Source organism: Amblyomma americanum, chromosome 1 (assembly GCF_052857255.1).
Source record: "Amblyomma americanum isolate KBUSLIRL-KWMA chromosome 1, ASM5285725v1, whole genome shotgun sequence".
In the NCBI taxonomy this organism is placed as follows: domain Eukaryota; kingdom Metazoa; phylum Arthropoda; class Arachnida; order Ixodida; family Ixodidae; genus Amblyomma; species Amblyomma americanum.
In genome coordinates, this window is record NC_135497.1 from 244,837,910 (window position 1) to 244,860,616 (window position 22,707).

The 22,707-nt window shown below is 44.9% G+C and overlaps 1 protein-coding gene across 1 annotated transcript; it reads right to left on the reverse strand.

Annotated features, from left to right (window-relative positions):
- Positions 1-2,933: 2,933 nt before the first annotated feature.
- On the reverse strand, positions 2,934-6,869 carry LOC144114863 (uncharacterized). Its single transcript, XM_077648864.1, has 5 exons — positions 6,710-6,869; positions 4,963-5,024; positions 4,253-4,348; positions 3,529-3,555; positions 2,934-3,057 (listed from the first exon to the last, which is right to left on the reverse strand). Exons 1-5 carry the CDS (start codon positions 6,798-6,800, stop codon positions 2,992-2,994), a joined length of 342 nt encoding a protein of 113 aa, XP_077504990.1. The 5' UTR covers positions 6,801-6,869; the 3' UTR covers positions 2,934-2,991.
- Positions 6,870-22,707: the final 15,838 nt, after the last annotated feature.

A 22,707-nucleotide genomic window follows, 5' to 3' on the forward strand; every position in this document is an offset into this window, starting at 1 on the left:
TAGAACATTGACAGTGCATCGCGCGTTTCGGACGCGGCCCAAGGCTGTGGGAAACGGGGAGGGGGACCCCGAACTGCTTAGTCAGAGTCGCAAGGAGCGCCTCGATGGACTGCACATGCAGCAATTGCACAGGCCCTGCACCTTCCAGGAGGTGCGGGGTCCATTGTGTAGGGCTCTGGTGAGCCCTGGACTCCGCCGACTTGTATGTACGGTGCCATTGCACTGCTATTGGTTCGAGTTGGGCGAGGGCTGGTTTACTAAAGCTCCGCCCAATTATCGAAAGGGGGCTTAAACCCCGCTGCAAACAAAGACTTTAGGGAGGAGCGCGCCGAGTCTCAGTCTCGGCCACTTTTAAACAGCCTTTTTTCACCTGCCGTGTATTTTGATCCCGTCTTTAATAACTAAGTTTTGCTGTTAAGTTGGAGTTGATGCCCCAACCGACAACATGTCGCCGAACGAGCGGACGAAGATCCGAAGTGCTCTTCGTACTGTCAACCGCCATGTATATTCGATCACCGGCCGACATGCCATCGTCATTCATTGCTCGGGACGAGCAACCTCTTCAGCACCAACCGGCCATCAGAGAAGCGCAGGAAAGTTTAACTGGTGCCGTTACCAGGATCGCGAAAGTTTACCCATGATGATCAAATTTTCCTTGCTCTCCACCGCTATGAAAACCATGACCTTGTTAAGCCATATCGCAGTGTTACCCAGTGGTTCTACTATGTTAACCTAAAAAGCATGCCTCAGGATTTTAACCCTGAATTGTAGGCTGGAGAAACAGAAAGAAGTAAATTAAAAAAAATAAATTACAGCTCGGATTACTGTTGTTTTATTGGAGTTTAATCAATTGAGTTGAGACTGTCGTGTAAAACAAAAGTGATTTTTTATTTGGGAACCTACTTATAGAGCATTTCTTTAGCTCTCAGAAGATATTTAGCAGGGTATTCTGGGCGTAAAAAGGGCTTTTTGTATCGTTTTGTTATGCTGGTGTCGAGCGGAAATGTGGCAGTTTTCGGGTGCTCTATATGCATTTTTCTCACCCCGCCTGTTTTTGTGCGAAAAAATATAAATTTCTTGATTCCGCTATGTTCCGATAGAACAATGTTTTAGCTTTAAAAAAGTATATTACAATTCGCCATTCGCGGCCTCCAGTTTGTTTTTCGTTTTTTTTTGTAGTCATGCCGATGGGCGAGTTTTCAAAGGCTCTATCTGTATTTTTCTGTGAACAGCATTTTTGGGCGTTTCTTGAATATTTATCAGGAACATTTATGCGCAAGTGAACAAAATTTTCCACAGCTTTCAATCAAAGCCGTTTCCATGTTTAGAACTAGAATCAAAGGCTAAGTCAATTGGTATATTTAGAACTAAATAAAAACGATAACATTCATGCGTATCAACTGTGTAGCCCCATAGAAAGAAAAGAGCAAATTCATTACTCCTCAAAGCACAATATTTTCGTGCTGATTGTGTAAAACAACTGCGTTTACTTTTATTCAATATTTCAGAGCTCTGCACCAAGTACAGCTCACGAAAAAAGGGCTCAAGTCGAAAACAAAAACAAAAGATTATTGACAAAATTTTAGTCCAGTCTTAAGCTGCCGCACAACCTGCACCTATTTGGGAATTGCTAACAAATCTCACAGCCATAGATTTTTTTACAACCACTCTACAGCCAATTTTTCATGAACAGGCTCCATACCATTGTGTGGTAAACACTGAATTGAACTACTCCTGGGCAGTTGTATTTTTACTTTTTTTTTCAGAAGTGAACAATCTCGCAAAATATCAAAATATTACATGCAAGAGTTCTCCGCGATTACAAGTCCAACTTATTTGGCTGGGAAAGCCTTCAAGTTAGAGCACATTTCAATTAAGAGAGTTACTGCTCATTCGTTACCGCTACTACGATGTGATCGACGGAAACTCTTCAGTTCTTGAAAGTACCCACGCAGTCCTCCTGATTCTTGACATTATGATAGAGCAGTCTATAGACAACTGGGTGCCGCAAAGCCCCAATCGGAGGCCTTGGTGGCAAAAGCATGTTTTATGACTTTTATTTTCAGTGGTAGCAACTGCCTTTGATAATAGTTTCTTTATCAGTGTTTCTAAAAAGTTAAGAATTAATGAAAGCGAGAAATTTTAATTTGGCACTACGCATTTCATGCATTATATTATGCAACTAATTAGAGTGAATTGGCTGAACAAAGCAGGAGGTGAAAAACGCAGTATGGGCATTTGCATCTGGATTATTATCGCTCCTGGACAACCTGAGACGCCTTATCCGAGAGAAAGGGTGTAGTTCTGGGGAGGCACAAGTCATTGTAAGGTTCACCCGTCACCAATGGTAGAGGCACGACGACTTAAATGAGAAATTTCATGCAATCCAGCGTTTGCCCTCAGTGGGGTAAAGGATTCATGTATAATCTGAATCGAGTAGCGTGTGTCGGACATTAGATCTGGAAAAGCTGAACATCATGTGCTGAGAAAAACAAAACCACGTTGACACTTAACTCACCTTGAGAGTAGAATGCGACAGCATTTGGTTTTGCATTTGTCGCGGGCTTTATTGCAACTTTCGAGTGTGCTGGCGTCTGTTTCTTTTCAACTGTCTGTCCTTCTAATCCTGAATTTTGACTGCTAGCTTCACAAGCAGGTATCCGTTATGCCATGACGGTGCCGGCATTTGCATGAATAAATTTTTTTCCTTATTTTTTATTTAGATTCTCTATCTTGGGTGATGTCTAGAAATGAGTTTGCTCACAACCCGGTGGACAGCTGAAGAATGTTTGTATCCAGAATTTTATGGAGAGTTCATGGGAATATTGACTAACTCTTCTCGACTTTGCCGTCATGAGGACTGCAGATTCGTCGTCGTGCTAAGCCCCTAAAACGTTGCTCACAGTAACCGTTAATTAATCAGGGTCGAAGCAGTTTTTGGCCGTGACCTATTTATTGTCAACGAAATTTACCAAAGTCCATTTGACTTGTTTAAGCGTGGTGAGCCCTGTCGCGGCATGCAATCACGGCGTTGCGGAGGCCCTCCTTCTCGGCATCCTGAACACAGAGGGGAGGAAAGGAATTAAGGCGGAGAGGAAAATACTGAGAAAGGTATTGAATTCATCGCTTCTTTCTTTATTTCTTAATTGGAGAACTGGAGTAGAATACAAACGCAGTGAGCGTGGTCTCTGAGAATACAGAGAAGCTTTTGTGCACGGGAAAGAATGTTTGTATTAGTTTTTATTTACCAGCAATTCACTAAGATTGAGACACAAGAACCATGTGTCAAGAGATGCATTTTTAATTTTTTACATGCGGTGTGGAGACAATGTGAATCGTTTGCTTTGTAAAAATATCAATATATTTTTCTTCGACTATGCTTACTTTCGGACCAAGAGGATCGGGTAGTGGCTGGTTACTGGCTTATGGCGTTTGGTCTGGTTCATTATTTTTGTGATATCAACACTGACACTCTTTTATGGCGTTCTTCGGTGCTTAAATTTAAAGTAGAAGCAGAACCTCACTTACCGTGAAAAATTCGTTGCCAGAGTGCTCCTGAAATGAAGGGAACAGAAGTCACACATCAACCAGTGCATTTCGCTAAATACGTTCCAAATATAACATGACATTAGAAGCCACTTTCTTGAATTCTTTTATTTATAAATAATACCATCCTAATTCCGCCCCCTAGAACAAGCAAATCCACGTTTTTTTACACTTGGCAACTGTGAAAGTAAGGCTCTCTCAGGTTTTTTTAATTCAGCCTCGTCAAGGTCCCGGAGACGATGGTCTACAATGCAAAATCCTCGGGCTTATGGAACGCGAATTGAGTTAGAATTCACAAATTTTTTGTTGTCTCATACCCTGTATGGTGTTATTAGCGATACCTAGCATTGCCTACTCCCAATAAGAATGTCAGTGCTGGATACTGCTGCATGTATTGTTTGGTTTTATTTTACGTGCATTTCGCTCGGTCGGTTGTTCTCTCCAATCCGGGCCCACATGCCCGCAGCAGTGTTATTCCTTATATATTTTAATACAGGGGTCTTGATAGTATCTCAAAAGCGCAGCAATTTAGCCTTCTAGAGAAAAACTGGGAGCACTTCCAATAGCAGAAATTAGGTATTCTGATCATGCAGATCACTCTTTCGGTCTCAGATGGTGAGCATGCAAAATCGTATGGCCGTAATTTATTTGCCTGTTTATAGAAGTAGGGAAAACCAACCAAATCAAAACACGACACCCCACTCACCAGAGTGCCGTTGTTCCGCTCACAAATTTTCAAGAAAACGCAGTGAAGCTGGTCGCATTCGAGGCGTTCCTTGACTGTGTTCAGCTTGTTGCGAGCCTAAAAAGAAGAGAGCGCATATTAGGCAATTTCTGCTCTAACAAGGCAAAAACACTATATGTTAAGCTTCCGAAACCGGCTGATTTGTTCCTGCAAAAAATAGGTAGAAATTACATATTTCCCAACATTTCTCGGCTGACAAACTCTTGGTTGTACATTGATGTACAACGCCGCTCGATCGACACGAGGCGCGTAATGCGACAAATAATTTATGATTATGAAGAGTAATATACCTGATACGTAGTGTGGACACATAAACGAGTAATAACAGTCGCTAATGGTTGGTAGCCTTGAGCGTGAACTGCAAATATTTGGGCTCATCTCAAAGGCACATCGAGTAATTCTTAGTTGTAATCATAAGGAAACGGCGTTGTCTCGGTGTCGTCACTATGGGATTCCTCCAGGACATGCTGCTGGCTTGAGAATTAAAATGTAGCCACGCCATTCTTCTTGGTGATAGCGCCTGACATTTGCTCAACGAACGCGAAACTGCGGGATGCCATACGTCGGAAGATATCATTTACAGAATAGTATTGAAACAAGCCAATCAATTCGCGCATGCCTGCTATTATTCTAAAGCCACCTAGAAAGAAATGATCAGTAAAGACTCAGACCGCTTCATCGAGGTGCTCCTGGATGCATCCGACAAGGGCGACCTGTGCTTCGCCTTCCAGGGCTGCAAAGGAAAAAAAAAGAAGAAAGGAAACGTGTTGAAAGCAACCTCGTGTGGCTGATGGGCTCGCATCTCAATGAGAAAACCGTTCTATATTTCATGCACTAAAGGACGGAAGAATGAGCTTCTGTAGGTGTCTGCGATCCTGCTAGCCTACCGTTAATGAGACTCATATTTCATGACTGATTGAAAACAGGACTGATTGGCGAAAGAGGTGTGCCAAAAATGCCTTACAAAACCTTTTGCCAGAATTGTAGAAAAATGCATTTTAAATTCGCAAGCTACGGTCGACAGTGTGACGCTTTCTGCGAGCCACGGCAGATTCCGTTCCGAACCTTAGTTTGGCTGTCGTGAGAGGGTAACCCTGGACATACTGGCGGAGTTTTTGCAGCCTCCGCTTGTCTAAATTTTACCCAGAGCATGTTCAAGTCGCTTAGCGCCATCCAACGGACGACGCTCTTGTGACCATGCGAACGGCCATAAAACTGGGAAGCGGTTTCACGCATACTATAAGCGGCTTACCTCTAACAGTGTCATATTTCACCTCTCAGGAAGGACAAAAGGGGGAAAGGACTAGTACTAACTAGTTGTTATTACTCGTATTTAATTCAGTCTATCCATCTAAAAGACATCTAGGTTCCAAAATGTTGCAATTTTATTCATTCTTTCTGCCACAATCGAAAAAAAAATCTCAGTAATTTATCTTTAACTGAAATAATAACGGTTTATTATTTGGACACGCTTGAATGCCGCCTGGAGAAATCATTAACAGCTTCTGGGTAGATATTTTTATTGTAGTGACGGTATGCCGCAAACGAGTGTTAGAAAAGAGTTGGAAAAATTAATTTAAAAACTTTTTTTTCATCCAAAGGGCTGCGTGAATTCGTGACAGAATTAGTGATCAGCATTATAAATTAGGATACGTTGCGTTGCAACGTATACAAAAAATATCAAGAATTCATGGAAGCGCAGCATCAGTAGATTGTGAGCTGATAGAACACTGGTTAACCCCGTCTATAACGTTCAGTACACCGCGCACTCTTAGTTCTCACAGGCCTTGTGCTGTTTGGAGTGAGTATTCATTAATCAGGAAGGATGAAGAGAGGACTTCCTTTGAGAAAAAAACTAAGCACCGCGTCCAGAACATACTGTTCTCATCCGACTGCTGAGAATAGTATGCTTTTTGCCGATGGTGCAGAGTCAGAACCTTCGTAATGCATTCGGAGCGCAGAGTTTAAAGTTAATAATAAAGTATGAACAAAGGCCTGATCATGCCCAATTTTTACGACTAAAGCAAAATAATTGGGTCTGTGGCACGAGTTCATCATGTTGCCAATAAAAAAGAGCCATAAACTTTTTCTAGCGTCTGGAGTCTTAAGAATATTATTAGCAACTTCGTGAGCGACTATAAGGCATGGCTTGAAGAAAACGGGCAGAATCGCACGAAATGACACGGTCGGCACCAGATGTTAATTTCCACAGCACCCGTGCGCTTTAACGCGCCCTGCAACAATTGCACTATGCTCGCCTAGGCAATGAGTTCTTAGTCCGTTGCAGAAATTTTTCTTGAAGAAACGATCTGAAGCGACACGAATCTCTGACTCTCTGCTCCACCTCCGCAGCCAACGTCAAAACAACCACAGTTATAGAATACAACCTAAGAGCAGAGGAATGCCGCCGGTACGTACCGCAAACGGAGCCGTGGTGCTCGTGATGGTCCGCAGAGGCCAAGCCGAGCAGGCCGACCAGCATAAGGCCAACGAGGGTTCTCGGATTCATTGCGTGCGTGGAGGGAGGAGTCTGCTGTGTGCTTCTGTGCTGACGCGCCCTACCGCAGGAGGAAGGACTGCTTTTAAAGCACCGGTCCGCTCCTAATCTTCGACGTGTCAATCGGTGACCTGAAGTTTTGCGATAGCCGAAGGAATCACGTGCGTGTTTCGCCGCCTTGGCCTATCTCCGCAGAAAACAAAAAAAAATGAGACAGGAGGAGATGTTCTTCTGGCGCACTTGAGGAAAGGAGGGCTTGCGCCACTATGTAAGCCGGTGTGTATAGTATTGATATTCTATATTCCTGTCGCACACGAGACACTAGAATGGCGAAACGTGTTAACGGCACAGAGCAACAGAATGAAACATTAAGCAGTACTTTATTGTCACATGTCATGGCGTTCCTTTATATGCTAATTACGTGTACGTTTCACAATTTTTCGCCCGAGCGTCATGAAGTGGAAGGTTAATGTGTTTTTCGTAACTTTTGCGATGCATGTATGCTAAGCGAAAGCAGCGCTCAGCACAGTTGGGAAAAAGCCGATAACTATGACGAAGGATGAGTGTCGCTGGAGGAGGTGGTCCGCTTCTGGGGAGGGCTACCAAGGTGGAGTGTCATCAGACACGCTATTGAAATGCAGCTTTAGAAAAAGTCATGCGTCGACCAAGATGTCGCACACTTTATTTGTGGAGTACAAAACAAAATGTGGTGGCACGTAAAGAAGTCCTACGAGCAACTTCTGGCGCAGTCACCTTCCACGATAGCCGCCGTGGTGGCTCAGTGGTTATGGCGCTCGGCCGCTGACCCGAAAGGTGCGGGTTCGATGCCGGCCGCGGCGACCAAATTTTGATAGAGGCCGAATGCTAGAGGACCATGTGCTGTGCGATGTCAGTGCACGTTAAATAGTACCAGGTGGTCGAAATTTCCAGAACCCTTCACTACAGCGTCCCTCATAGCCTAAGCTACTTTGGGACTTTAAACTCACATAAACCAAACGATATTCGACGATAGTAAGCGACATGAATAAAAAAAAAGTCCTGTCTCGAAATCTGCACTGCAACGCTTATAGCATAATGCACTTTATGCAAATGGCAAAACAAAACGTGGAAGAAGGTTTTTTTTTAACATTTGCTTTTCAGTTCTCTTGAAAATACGGGCTTAGATCCAGTAAAAGCGCCCCAAACATCCTGCTGACCGCCCGAGCGTTGGGCAGAGTAGTGCCTTCTAAAGAGTGGATGCAGTTGTTGACCCTGTTCTTGTCGAGCAGCTGGTCGTACGACGCTGACAGGGCATGGACTTTCTACCGTACGGATGAAGTGTGCAGCTCTTCACTGAGCGGTGTCCTGACAAGGTGATATACGACATCCCGAAAGAAACGCTTCCTTTTGCGATGCGTGTAGTCGTGGAAAAGTAAGTGGGGTGATTAGCCAAGCAGACGTCGTAGGCGTCTGGCAAGCTAGTAGTGTTTCAGACCTGAGGTCACAGACAAGTGGCTGAAAGTGCCAAACGTCTCTTTTAATCATTTGTCCTTTTATCTACGTCCTTTGAAAGAGGCGCTTTGATGCATCTCCTGCGTTCATCCACAAGTGGCACTTGAGAAAGACCTGCCCAGGTGCCCCGTTATCAGAAGAACAGGTAAATATTGGATGAACCAGAGCCATGCATATCGACACGCTACTCGGGGGTCTCAAGACGCCTATTATCGCGACCAGATTTTAAGAGCGTGCGCGGCGCGTCCTGCGAATCTTTTCATCGAGAACGTGCCGCTCCTGATTATATTTTCGAATGCGCTGGGACTTGTCCACGAGAGACGTGTTTGCGTTGATTTCCCTACCTCCTTGTTGTCGAGCGCATATAGGGTTGTTTTTAGAACTCTCGGCGAGACGTCAACGCGTCGATAAACACGTGCTCGTGTTCAAGCTGCAGCTGGAATTGGTCCAGTGCCTCCCACTTTGTTTTTTTCCCTATACTCTTACGCAGCTCATCTTTTCGGGATATTACGCAGTGGGTGTCACATGAAGGCAGCGTCGGCCTCTTTCAGAGGAGCGCCGCCGCGGTGGCTCAGTGGTTATGGCGCTCGGCTGCTGACCCGAAAGACGCGGGTTCGATCCCGGCCGCGGCAGTCGCATTTCGAGGGAGCCGAAATTCTAGAGGACCGTGTACTGTTCTATGTCTGTGCACGTTAATGAACCCCAGGTGGTCGATATTAGCCGGAGCCCTGCACTACGGCATCCCTCATAGCCTGGGTCGCTTTGGGACATTAAACCCCGTAAAATGCAAAATCAAATCTTTCAAACGATGTCATTTGCTGTCTCTAAAAGGTTGAACAGACGGCTGCCTAACTGCATTTAACTAGCTTCGCCCGATTACTTTTTTTCAAGGTGTCGCGAGACTGATGTCGTGCCTTTGCCTCTAACTGAGAATGACTCATTTTATTCAGGAGGCGCAGAACGTCCAGGCAAGCATTTGACAAGCAACGTTTAACATTTTTCAGTGCTTTTGTGAAACTTTTACAGTTTCAACTGCCTGCACCATCACTGAACGTGGCCTCAAGCACCGGCATCTTCTTCCATGCTCCCTACACCTTCTTCTCACCGTTTACGCTAAAATGGCCTGCTACCGAGGTTTAAACCTAGAGCATCATCCAGCATTTATTTAGGAGGATCTTGGGAAAAGTCCACGAGGTCACCATTGAGGGCGCCAAGCATCTAGCTGCCGTCTACAAGAGGGAAAGAGAGCGCTGGAAAATCACCCTGTGGAGACAAACCATCTTCGCGACCAGCAGCACGAGCACATGGCCCTGCAGTACACCGACGTACTCATCCTAAGCTATTTTCCGGAGCGATATGTTCTCCTGGGGACGTTACTGCCCAAGGAAAGGGTGGCTGACGTCATCCAATTCTTGCGTGAATTCTTGAGGAATGGCAGCCAGGACTTCAATCTTTGCACATCTCTGGCAAAGCACACCTTGGACCTCTGGAGGCCATCTTGAATTTTTGGAGGGCAACTTCATTGCTACATCAATGGCTCATTTTTGGGGTGCAACTGTGACCCCGGATGTTCCACTTCTTCGGGATGATGTCCTGGCTATGGTGTCATCTCCAGGTGGAGCCCCAGTGGCAGCTTCGCGACTCGCATGTGACGTCAGAACTGACGCACCGAGCCAGAACATTGCTCCAGCGCTACGGTGGCAATCACCTGAGAACTGCCCAGGCATTACGTCCAGGCAATAATCAAAGTCGCCGCCGCAGTCACCACCAAAGTAGCCCTCCAAGTCGCCAAAGACACAGCAAAAGTATCCACCGAAATATGACAATCAGTGCAAGACATTAAGCATTTTGTTATGGGGCAAAAGTAGCCGGTGCATTCTTGTCTCCTAGTGTTCCCACCACTGAAGAAATCATGCTACTATAAGAAAGTAAAGCGCTTACTTTTTCAAGCTTGCTTCTAGCGCGCTCGATGGTAACCGAAGTTACGCGCAGAATTCGAAGAAAGATTTACTGAAGGTACTGGCATCAAAAATGTTGTTCAGCCATTGTTTAGTCTTAAAATTAAGCAAGGAAAAATATTGTTTCGGATAACGGCCAGCTGATGCCTCATACGAAGTACACGGAGTTTGGGAGCAGGTAGAAAAACTTTAAAATTTTTTCTCATGCTCCGTACTCCCGTTACCTCGCCCCTAGCACCTTTACTTTTTCGAAGACTGAAATTTTGTCACCGCTGTCGCACATTTTCAAGCCCCATTCCACTCTTCCGTCATCGATTTTCCAGCAGGCCAAAACAGAAGCGACGTTTTCCGTAACTATGCAATCAGAGTGTCATCACTGTCATCTTGAAATGTGTGGCTGTGTAGGATGGTTCTTTTGAAAAACTAAGTCAGTTGTACCTTTTTAGTGTTGTAAGGTTTTCAAAAATAAATTGGACACCTCTGAACTTTAACGCACCTCGTATGTATAGTGATTTAGTACTGTTAATCTGGTTTATTTTAAAACGATAAAGCAATTTACCGCAACTATATATGCTTTAAAAAGGTTAGGGCGCATGAAGGCTGTCACATTCTTGTGGAAAATTGCGGATTTTCCCAAGCTTCTTAAATTGGGTATATGCATGTGCGCGTGCTGGAGCAGTGAGGCTGTGTTGTGCTACAGCCTTTTCTGCCCCTTAGCTATCGCTTCTTCGGTTTCGTCATTTGGGGTAGAAACACGAGAATAGCGCGAAACTGGGGGGAGGGAGGGGGGTGTTTTAGGCATTTTCCGTTCTCGGATAGGCGTCAGCGCGTGATTCGCCGCAAGTGGACTGCCAGTTAAGTCCGCCTGTCCCTCACTATCTGCGTTATTTTCCGTCTCAAGCTCAGCGCGAGTATTAACCCGACGCTTTTAATAAAACAAGTATTTTGCACGTGACGCGCTTCTTAAGATCGCCTTTGTTATTTGTGGAAGCAAAGTACAAACCAGAAGTTACATAGTAAGGAAGGTAGCACGCTAAACGACTAACGATGCCGGGAAACCCGACAGATTGTATAGCAGCAGTGATTATATGCAGCAACAAGGCATATTACATTTCCATGCCGTACCATACCCTGCTTCACCACGGCCTTGCATTGCGCTGCAGCACGAAAAGATTGTAATTCGAATCACTCATTGAATTTTCTAATTTCCACAATGTTGACGACGCGAGCATACTGAATGACTCAGCTCACAGTATGAATTTACCTATTTCAAGAGCACGCACCTAACCGCCATCTACCCTGAAGGGCTGGGGAAAAAAATCGTCGAAAGGAGAGAGTGCTTTAAAAAAAGTGGCAGAAAAGTTCACTTGGAATTTCTCTATTTCGTGATGCATCGGTAACTGCGTATGAAGTAAATAGGGAATAAATACCAATAATTATGACAGGCTGTGACTAATAAGTACGCTATATAATTATAGTCGAATGGAAAACTAGCCAGCTTAGGAAATATGCGGAAAAAGTACCAATCTCAAAATTAACATGAGCCTTGCTGCAGTTACCATTGTGATAAAAAAAGGTGAATAAGAAGCAGTTTCTCTTAATCTTACTTAAGCTAGATTTGCTGCTTGAAAATTTCTCATTAATAGTTTGGGCATTGCCACAACGGGAAAAACCTGACAAGATACTAATTGAACGCATCAAAATGAAAGCGACTACAGAGCGAACATTCATTTCTATCATTTTTCACAAAGCACGGAAAAAAATTTGGGGGACACTTAAACTATTCCTCAAGGCTATGGCGCGACAGCATTAATAGTTTTTTTGCTACTCTCTTTCTTGCTTAATACCTCTTTCTAATAACAGTCAATCATTAGCATATATTAGTAAGCATTCTCGACCACTTGATAACCCACACGACACACAAGGTCGCTCTTTAATCAAGTCGAACAAGCCTGCTCAATGGTCTAGGTGTAGTGTGTCTGAAGCGCATCCGAAGGAAATTGCTTCCATTCCCAACTAATTATACCAATTATCTGTTTACTTTACATCTTTACGCGTCATAATGATGATGGTGATGATGATGATCGATTTTTATGGCGCAAGGGCATCTATGGCCAATGAGTGCCATGACACAAGGTATTTTCCATTTCTCAAGGTGGGGTCAAAGACCCATTTCCAAAGTATTTCGCCGTAAAGAAGCCTAGTACCAGACCAGGGGAAAGCTTTTACCCATTGTATCACCGGTGGGTACCCGGCGGCACTGGAGATCAAACCACGCACCTCCCGTATGCGAGGCGGATGCTCAACCACTTGGCCACCGCTGCGGTTCTTACGCATCATAATGATACTTGAGTAATGCTAAGACCACCTTATCGCTGTTCTACTCAAGTTTTAGTAATTTTCATTCTACAGCTGAGCGTGTAACGTCACGACCCTCGCGAACAATTGGGACTATATGCCACCAACTACGACTTAACGCTGTCGCGTTAAACTCACTGCGCGCAGAAATAGGCGGCAACGGGGCCTTCCAGCCACTGACGGTTTGGGCCAGGGAGAAGAAGAGAAGCGATTAATAAATATCCCACATCCAGGTCGCCAAATCAGCTGCCTGCAGGTTGACGAGGCTCAAGTTCGGCATTGTACGCTGGTTTGTCGAGGTCGTTGTGCTGACCCTTTCATGGTGTTCAAACCGAAATCTGGACCTGGCAATATTCCAAACTAATATTTAACATACAAGGTGGAATCGATTGGCCAATATACCTGCACATAACCGCTGGTGGTATTTCTGCATCCTCAAGAACGGAAAATGGCAGGCTCATTCTTCGCCTCAAATCGTCATAGATTTTTTTTTACCCGACTCACTAATACGCACTGTGTGAAAAAAGGCGCCAAACTTCATATATCAAAGACCAGGGCTTTTGTTGCCCACATTTTAGCACACTTTTTACAGAAGCTATGCACTGTGTGGAGCAAATTAGCTGATTGGGCCTGTTAGTACGTAAGTGGCCCACACACAGGGCAGTACAAACCAGAATTCCATGACCAAAAAGGGACGTGCCCAATTGGTTCTAGATAATATTATTTACCACACGTAACGGACATAAATTAGTGATTGTGTGCGCACGCAGACGCCATAAATAAATAAAATCTAATTAAAAGCAAAGCATCTCGCATTCAAATATTCAAATAGTTTTCCTTTATTCACGTGCGCTAAGTTCTTCCTCTTAACCAAACGACGGTGTGTGTATCCCTTCGTTCCTTCTTATCGCGCGTCTTGTTCGAAGTGATTTCTTCTAGGTAATAATTGCTGTATTCCGACGTGTCAGAGCCTAGCTGCGAGGCAGGATGCGCTTGAGGATTCCGGAATAATTTCTACCACCGAAATATCGGCAGATAAACGTTTTTGCGTTCAGATGCACCGAAACACAGCTGCCGTGGTCGGGAATCAAACCTGCAACATCGTGGTCTGTAGCAAAACGCCTGAGTCACCGCGGTGCGCTTTCTTTATGTGGACAGGTCCGTTAAACTGGCACAAAAAATAAATAACACCTCATTTTTTATTTTTGCTGGCAATTCTTTAGTTTTACTGATTTTCACATAAATCACGACCCTGAATTAGTGTCCATGCCGTTCTGCTTTTAGCCCACTACCGCGGTTTCCATGCTTGAGAAACAGGTTATATATATGTTTCACAGTATGTTTTTGGGCTCACTGAATTTTTTGTTGTTGTTGTACTGGCTTTCGCACTATCTAGGATGCGTTCAGTGCTAAATGTACTTTTTACCTTGTCATTTACTTGCAAGTACTTCCATTTGCAGCAGATGTTTGTTAAGGTCAATCAAACTGCATGACCTTCTGTTTCATTCGCATTGACCGTCATTGATTTCTTTTGTGTTTCGTAGTAGCGGGGTGACGTTCGTGCTATTCCTGCAGTCGCGCCTGCTAGATCTGGTAGTATGTTTCAATACGTTACCTTAACGGTACAGCGTGATGCAATGTTGCGTTTTCATGTGAGGTCCACAGCCCGGTTTGCTCAAAGCGCTGAAAGGAAGCTAAGAGCTACGCAGAGATACTAAAAAGGTAGGCGCCCTGCATGGAGTTATAACTACAGAAAACGAAGGTTAGAAACAAAAGCGAAGCGGGCAGAATAAATTCTAGCTTAAGCCAAAGTGAAGAACGGGAATTTAGAATGACATATAGTTGAAGAAGAGATAAACAGAAGAACTCCATCATGGCAGAAGAGTCGAGTTTCAATGCAAGGAAAACTCAGCCGTAAAGAGCGGATAATCAAATCTAGTTACTAGGATAGACTATTTTATAGCATATAAGAAGCGTGGTTCTTCCCCTGCGTGTATCTTAGACACAAAAAGCGATGACACTGTGCGCTCTGAATATTGCTGCACGGTAATGAGCAGAGGGAAGCCGTGGTGGCCCTCTGCTATGGTTATGATGATCGGCTGCTGACCCGAAAGACGCGGGTTCGATCCCGGCCGCGGCGGTCGCCTCTCGGCGAAGGCAAAATGCTAGAGGCCCGTCTACCGTGCGATGTCAGTGCACGTTAAAGAACCCCAGGTCGTCAATTTAATCACGAGCGCTTCACTACGGCATCCCACATAGTCTGAATCGCTTTGGGACGTTTAACTCCATAAAACTAACTGTGCAGCGGCACACGTCATTTAGCACACAACGAGTGAGAGAGAGGGCTTTTATTGTACTGTACAAAGTTTCAAGGAAGTATTTAAACCACCCAAATCCGTCTCTGCGTGAGCGGCTTGAGGTTAGAGAAGTGTTAGAGGGGGAGTTCCGAGAAAGGCAGAAAGAGAGAGGCCTGCGGAGGGATCGGTGGGGTAAAAAAAATTGGGAAATTGAGTGAAAAATAAAATGCTGGCCATAAACTTCGAAACATGTACCACTGAGTGACACCACGCTACGCAGACGCAATCTGACTCGCAGCAGAGAAAGAGGTGAAACACATGGATGGAGCAACTTGGAGCGTGCCCGGAGGTGCACCAAAAGTTGAGATTCTTGATCGAGGTAAGCACATTAGTGTCATCAAGCAAATGTTTAAATGGGCGGACCCCCCGCTACACCGCGATACTCTCACTGAAAATTGTCTGCTAGCTTTGCGAGTTGGAAAGGTGACCGCACCTTCCGCATTAAGTTCTAATTCATGTCTCTGACTGTGCGCGGAATGATATGGGCAGTTATTGGAGAAGATTTACAATTCGTCTCCACGGTCGCAGGATCCGATCAAGGAAAACACTGGTTTCATAATCATAGTCTGGAAGAGATGCTCCGTGCAATTAGCACCGATATCGTGGTGGATCGTGCATATCGGTACAACTTGCAGTGATGGTCGAAGAGAAGGTTCTGCGCAAAGTTGCAGCGACAGTGCGCATTCTTTGCAACTTCTGGAAAACTGGCTTTGCCGGTTTAGTTTATTACTGAAACACGTCGCAACGCACGATGCCTACCGAACTACAATGCTGACTGTGGTAGGTTCAGCTTCGCGTTATCGGTAACTGTTGTGCGGATCCGGCTCTTAACGAATAGTTTTTGTTTAGCCTCTCCGTCGCTCTAGTTTGCTTCTCACTTAACTGTGCGGAAATGTACAGTGTTTTAGTTTTAACCCCGAAGTGTGCCTGCTCTAAACTGTAGTAGCACTGCCTTCCAACTTGGATCAAAAACAGTTTTCTTCGGCACTTTGCACTCGATTTATTTTCCTTCTGACTCCGGTATTACATGCAGTCGATGGGCAGCCGTGCCTGCTTCCTGTAGGAAAGTTTTCTTGTCATTAGAAGACAAAATTGTCTGCAAGACGCTACATACAATAGGAGCCTCATGCGTCGTAGGAATGGCTGACTGATGCCTTGACACTCCCCTATGTTGGGAGCGACTTTTCGGTAGACACGATCAGCAAACATCGCCATAAATATTGTTCATTTTCATATGGACAATTTTGAGAAAAAGCTGAGCTGAGCTCCTCGATCGAACGAGAAGCTCGGCGATCATGAAGATACCAGGCCAAGTGGCTGAACCACTCTGGCTGTGTTCCAGAGCGGTTGAAACCGAGCTTCCTGACATTTCGCCTTGACGATATCTGAGAGAGCGGGTCTCTCATCGCGTCGCAACTTTTGAGGGCGCAGGCGCGAGATGTTCGCGCCCGCCGCCGCTAACCGGCGCCCTGATAAGACGTGACTAAGCGTGCGTGCAGACTCGGCCTAGCGACAGATATTTCACAAGCATCGCCAACTTGCTGGTACAACGCGTATGAAACCGTGTCTAGTGGTGAGTCATACTATTCGTTCTTGGAAGGCCTTGCATGATTAGTTGAATGTGTCGCATTTCGAGATGTCCCAAGATAATGTTAGCGCCTTGAAAGGCGTTTCTTAACGGCCCGGCAACGCAGAGCTTATGAAGCCTTTAGAGCATCTGATAAAGCTTGCGGGAGAGTCAATGGCGGATACAGACCTTGTTGCACGTGCGTTATTCACTACTATATCTCTAGGTTGCTCCTGCAATGTACTTACGTACCGCCTGTCGTTGTAGCCTTCCGGAAACAGCAGCTGGTTTTGCATATACGAGTACAAATGACTTAACTTAGTTTCTTATCCTATTTAAGTGTGACAGTGAAGACGAACGGGAAAGGGCAAAGGTTTCTTGCGCGAAAAAAAAAAAAAGCGGCCTGCATTCATTCATATATTAACACCTCCAAGTATGCGCTTCTGCTGTGAAAACCGCTTCTACGTTTTAAGAAGTCGTAAAGCTTCCGCGAATCGTTGTTTTTAAGACATGGCGCTTCTTCTGGCTACCAAAAAGAGCCACAGTGAATTTTCGTTTCATCGCAGTTATCCTAAAACGATGCAGACGTAAGGTATAAAGCAACGCATAGAAGCAATACTCCCCGTCCTACACTGCGTTTTCCTGGTTCCATTGTTTTATTCACTGCTCGAATAGCCTTCTACTCCAAGCGATTTCCGCACTTGCAATCAGTGTCTGTTCGACCTATGCTAGTAACAGAAATGATCTCTCTAATAAAGCAAATGCGAAAAAAAACGTCGTGTTTGCTTTGTTTCAGATACCTCTAAACACACAAAATTCTCTCTTATGAGGAAAGAAAGGTTGTTTCAAAACAAAAAAACAAGACGAGGACGCTGGCTGCGGATTGGTAGAAAAGGTCAATTCATAAAAGAAAAGTCACTTAAAAATCTTCACTTTAACTTTGGAGCGAAATGAGTGAGCCAGATTTTGCTGGTAGTTGAGGTTTCGATTTCTTGCTGCGATAATAAGCTATTATAAAGGAACAGGAGAAGATGGCATTGACATAGCTCAATAAATCAGCTTTAACGCTTTTGGTAACCGGAAATGAACCTAGAATTTGGAGAAAGATTTAGTGAAGGTGCCAGCAACGAACATGTAGTTTGCTGATAATTTTTCCTTACTTACTTCTAAGAAAAAGCGAAGTTCCGGATAACGGTCTGCTGATGCCTAAAACAAAGTGCACGGAGTTGGGGGCAGGTTGAAAAAGCTGTAACGTTGCAGTGCACGTCTAATGGTTATTGAACTTTCAATGAAGACATTAAGGCCCTTATTTTCGGACTTATCAAATTAAAAACACCAGACAGAAAAAAAATGATCTAGCTTGACATTTAATTTTATTGCTTTGTATGCTCCTATAAGGCGTACTTCATGCAGCAAAAAAAAAAAACGTTTTTACTGTACTCGATGTCTTAGTGTTCTCACTGTGTGTTTCATTGCTATATTGTTCTTGCCGAGTGCTGTATACTAGTGTTTTTTACGGCATGTTTTGAGTTTGAGGTCTACACAAGCTGGTCGAATATTAACTCATTTCTGCTTGAGTCCCGCAGTTTTCAATTTGTCAATATGTATCCTGCGTGTTTGGTCCCGATCCAGCCGTCGGCTATGGGTACAAAAAGTGTTTGTGATTTCCGCATTTTAAAAATGTGAAAATGAATTGAAAATGAAGGGCCCGCACTCTACCGCCTGAGTGCCTCGTGACCCTCGTACAGCAATGCTGATGTTCTCGGAGCCTCAGCACAGTTATAGACGACCGTGGTTTCTGTGAAGGACTAAAGAAATGACACTCGACAGCAAGCGAGTCGCTTGCCCGTACAGTTGCCAGCAAATGAAACGTGATAACCTCTTGCCGCGATATGCGCCCCGGGGAAACGTACACGCTTCGGAAGGTGCGTGTACTCGCATCCTGTCGCTTTCACTTCCACACAACTGAGTGAAAAGTTTTGCACAACACCATTACACGACCGCCAAATACTCCCGGGCATCGCGCTCCTATTATCTTGCCCTATGCGCTGTCCACCACAAACACTGTCAATAGTGCTAATGGGTGTCCTGAAATATTCTAGCTATGCAAGGCTGAAACTTCCAACACCTTCTGTCAATTTTACGTTTTGAGAGGATGCGAACATCATAAAGAGACAATAACATTTCTGAAACTCTAGGCAAGTTTTAACTCTACAAACGAAATTTTTGTTTACCCCTGCATTGGAAGTTTCATGACCTCAGCTAATTACTAATATTTTGAACCCAACATAAGCTACACACTCTCAGGCCAATTGGTTAGAACTGTGCTTTGTTCAGAAAAGTACTTCCTGCTGATAGCCTCTCGGCAGGCGCTCGGTAGATACGCCAGCAGTGAGGAAATGTTAACTGCAAGCTGTTCTTGCACACCATGGACACTTGGCGTTGCAGGAATTACTGCCAGCCCATGAACAATATGTGGTATGATTGAAAAGTACTTGAGAGGGAGAATTTTTCGGGATAGTCTGTCCAACCTTTAAAACATCGGAGGCACTGCACGAATGGATCCCAGGGAATCGGGACAAACGTTTCTATTTTGCACGGCCGTCACCACAGGGTGGCATTCCACCGCATATATGCACCCTTGATTTTTCTAGGCCATTAGGATTAGCCGCTGCGAGTGCAGAAAGCCTTTCATATGTGAGATTTGGCAACGAGGAGAAATAGTCGGCCATGATATCAGCATGTTCGTGCAGGATCACTCAGGATTCTCTAGGTTTCTTAAAGTTACAAGGTTAAAATTTTCTCATTCAGTTGCGTGCTGATCGCTACTGGTGGCCAATAGATGGCGCTAGCTGCCGATATCCAGGAAAAGTTGGGCATGGGCAGGAATACAACGCAGGACACGGGACGAGCGCATTCCATGTCCTGCCTTGTGTTCGGGTCAAAGGCGCAGCGTTTGGATGCCTCAAAGATGACTAAAGTATGCGGCAGAAACTGGCTGCCCCGTGGCTTCCTGGCTGTGGCGTTCGGGTCCAGAATACTAGGTAGTGGAATCAATTTCGACAGCGCTGGTCGCTGTTCGATGCAGGCAAAACTCTAAAACGATTTCGGCGTTTTCATATCCCGGCGCTGAAAGAACCCCAGGATAATTCAGCGTTTAAAGAATCAGAAGTGGTTGAAATTCATCCCAAGCTGTCTACAAAGGCGTGCATCACAGTAACAACGTTCGTTTTTTTAATCATGCCGCAATAAGAACTAGAGACATAGCCTGTATTCCTGAGTCGGGTGCTGAAGCACAAGGGGCCTCTTAGCCAGGGCCTTGTCGAATACAGCCTCCTTGCTTGAGCAACGCGAGGTACTAGCGCTACCTCGGAACACATAGTCTTAATGGTCTGTCGAGGCAGTTTATAGTTTTCATATTTCGATCTTTCTGTGATACGGAATTCGCTATGACGCGTTGCGTAATGGGTCTCAAATTTCGCTACGAAGCGAAAGCTGATGCGGGACGTGGTAGATAACACGAGCGGTTGAGTGCCGCGGACGAGAGCCACGCAGCGAGCAGGGGCAGCTGGCCATGGCTGTAACTATACGGCTATCTCTGGCGTGACGTTCCTATGGCAGCTGCCATATCGCAAGCCGCTTCTGCTAGGGCAGATTTTTGAGTCACCCGAGGACAGTGCATTACGTAAGTCGGCGACCGCTGAAAAATTAAGGCAGAAACCCTTGGCACACGTCACCGCAGACGGCGGCCAGTTGACTCAGGACGACCAACAGCATAGTCGACAACGGGAGAGATCCTCACACTGAAGGTCAAAGCGGCGACAGTAGTGAACGCCGGCGGCGACCGCCGTCGGCGTTCGAATTGCTTCATGCTCTGTACTTTCTGAAGCGCATCGCCAGCTGGGCGAATCTGAGTTCTGACCTGAGAACGATCTTTTACAGATTGTTTAATGGTTTGCTGGATGGCGCCGATTAAGAATAGATGGAAACGAACGTCACTGGCTTCCTTACCAGTACTGTTGAGAGTGTAATAATAATAATAATAATAATAATAATAATAATAATAATAATAATAATAATAATAATAATAATAATAATAATAATAATTGGTTTTGGGGGAAAGGAAATGGCGCAGTATCGATCTCCCATATAGGCGGGCACTTGAACCACGCCGTAAGGGAAGGGATGAGAGAATGAAAGAAGAAATGAAGAAAGAGGTGCCGTAGTGGAGGGCTTCGGAATAATTTCAACCACCTGGAGATCTTTAACGTGCACTGACATCGCACAGCACATGGGCGCCTTAGCGTTTTTCCTCCATAAAAACGCAGCCGCCGCGGTCGGGTTCGAACCCGGGAACTCCGGATCAGTAGTCGAGCGCCCTAACCACTGAGCCACCGCGGCGGGTCGAGAGTGTACTACTTTTATCTGGGTGTTAAGAGCTTCTTTTTGTGAGAGAGCACTCAAACGTTCACCAACCCTTTCATGAGTCTTGTCAACCAATGTTACGGTCTTGATCCGTCGCCTAGCAACAGCGACGCCCTGTTAAGTTTCTTGTGCGTGAAATAAATAAATAAGCAAATTAAACGCAGGCAGACTGAGATTCGAACCCGCGGCGGCGAGAACAGATCAGCTTCGTTGCTCAGTGTACCGGAGCTCTATGCCAACGCCGCAGCCGACCACGCCTCGTGTTAAGCTTCAACACAGTCTCGCGCTGTGCATTGCACACCGCCGTCTTCATCAACTTCCATCTGCGGCGCGAAAAAACAGATGAGATAAGCTTAACCTGGTTCAGAGCCTACTATTCCCACCACTCTAATACTGTCGTCAAAGTGCCGACGACCCAGAACACCAAAACCATGACCCATTAGGCGAAATGAATGCTTTCGCACGTCTACTCAGTTTAACTACGTTCAAACCCTACCATTTTTTTGTTGATTGTTTTCAGGTTATGAAATTTGAACGATACGATTACTTTTGCGGTCTCGATACGTTCGCATCGTCGAGGCTTAATTCTAGACTACACTTTAGGCGGAATATAGGAGCCGGGATATCCTTCGTGAATTCACTGCTCGTTAGCTCACATACATTTTGAAGCTTAATAACACCTTCAACTGGAAAAGTGCCTCGATTTTACAAGACTGCACCCCACCGCTCTCGGCGCGTAGCACGTTTCGGCGAGGCCAGATGAAACGACCGGACGTTTTCGGGCCTCGCCTTGCCATGCGCTATCGGTGTCAAACCACTGCGTTGCTCCTGCAGAAGAGCGGAAAACAAAAATAACGTCACGCCGAATATGATAACAGGGTTTTCTCCTCGCTAATGAGCTCTGTCGCTGCTCACTTGTGGTCAAAGATGCGTCACCATTTGCCTGGCTATATAACTAGACGCTGCAGAAGCATGGCAGACTGAGATTTGCCAGTGTCTGATTACGCGAAAAAAAAAAGAAATGTTCGAGCAAACCACTTTCGGTAGCGCATCTTTAAAAAAAAACAGGGAAACATTAGCGGTGTATTTGCTTCCGAAAATTAGAGGCAGCATGCAACTCTCCGGAGGGGGTCGCGGCATACGTTCTTCAAGCGACATGCTTTATAATATTATTAGTTTATAACGAAGGCGCACATGTCTGGTTATTCAATTACATACATAAATCTTTCTTATATTTATATTTTAGGCGCCTATTCGCCGATCAGTGCAAATGGGTAATGAATGAACAAACAAAATGCAGAAACAAATAAATCACAAACAAAAATACACTTCAAGAAAGTGGGCCTCGGATGAAGCTGTGCAGAACAAATTATAAGGCGCAATGACAACTCTTCTGCCCATTCCTTTCACAAACGCTAGACAGAAAGGGGAGAAACCGTTTATATTAGTGCGTCGGGTAAGCTCTCAACATTTTTCTTGCAAGTGCTAGCTCCTCGAAGAAACAAACTGTGTGGACTTTAGCGAGTGCTCATTCGTTAACACAAGTTTTACCTTGAAATCAATACACAGCAAAAATATTTTATCCTGTAAAAATTCCTCGATAGCCCTGTGTAACATTAACTTGTGTAACAAATGTGTAACATTTAACTTGAGTTACAAATGGGTAATTCATTCAAACAATAGGAAATGCAAAAGAAACGCGTCTCCTTTCGCTATATCCCTTTTTGTAATATATTATCGTGCTCTATTAATAATATTCCCCT

Excerpts from the sequence above, each read along its gene's own strand:
- LOC144114863 (XM_077648864.1), bottom strand. The coding sequence starts at position 6,800 with ATGAATCCGAGAACCCTCGTTGGCCTTATGCTGGTCGGCCTGCTCGGC. Across the intron at positions 3,556-4,252 it reads AGCGGAACAACGGCACTCTG|GAGCACTCTGGCAACGAATT; the intron begins GTGAGTGGGGTG and ends CCTTCATTTCAG. Across the intron at positions 3,058-3,528 it reads CTGGCAACGAATTTTTCACG|GATGCCGAGAAGGAGGGCCT; the intron begins GTAAGTGAGGTT and ends CTCTGTGTTCAG.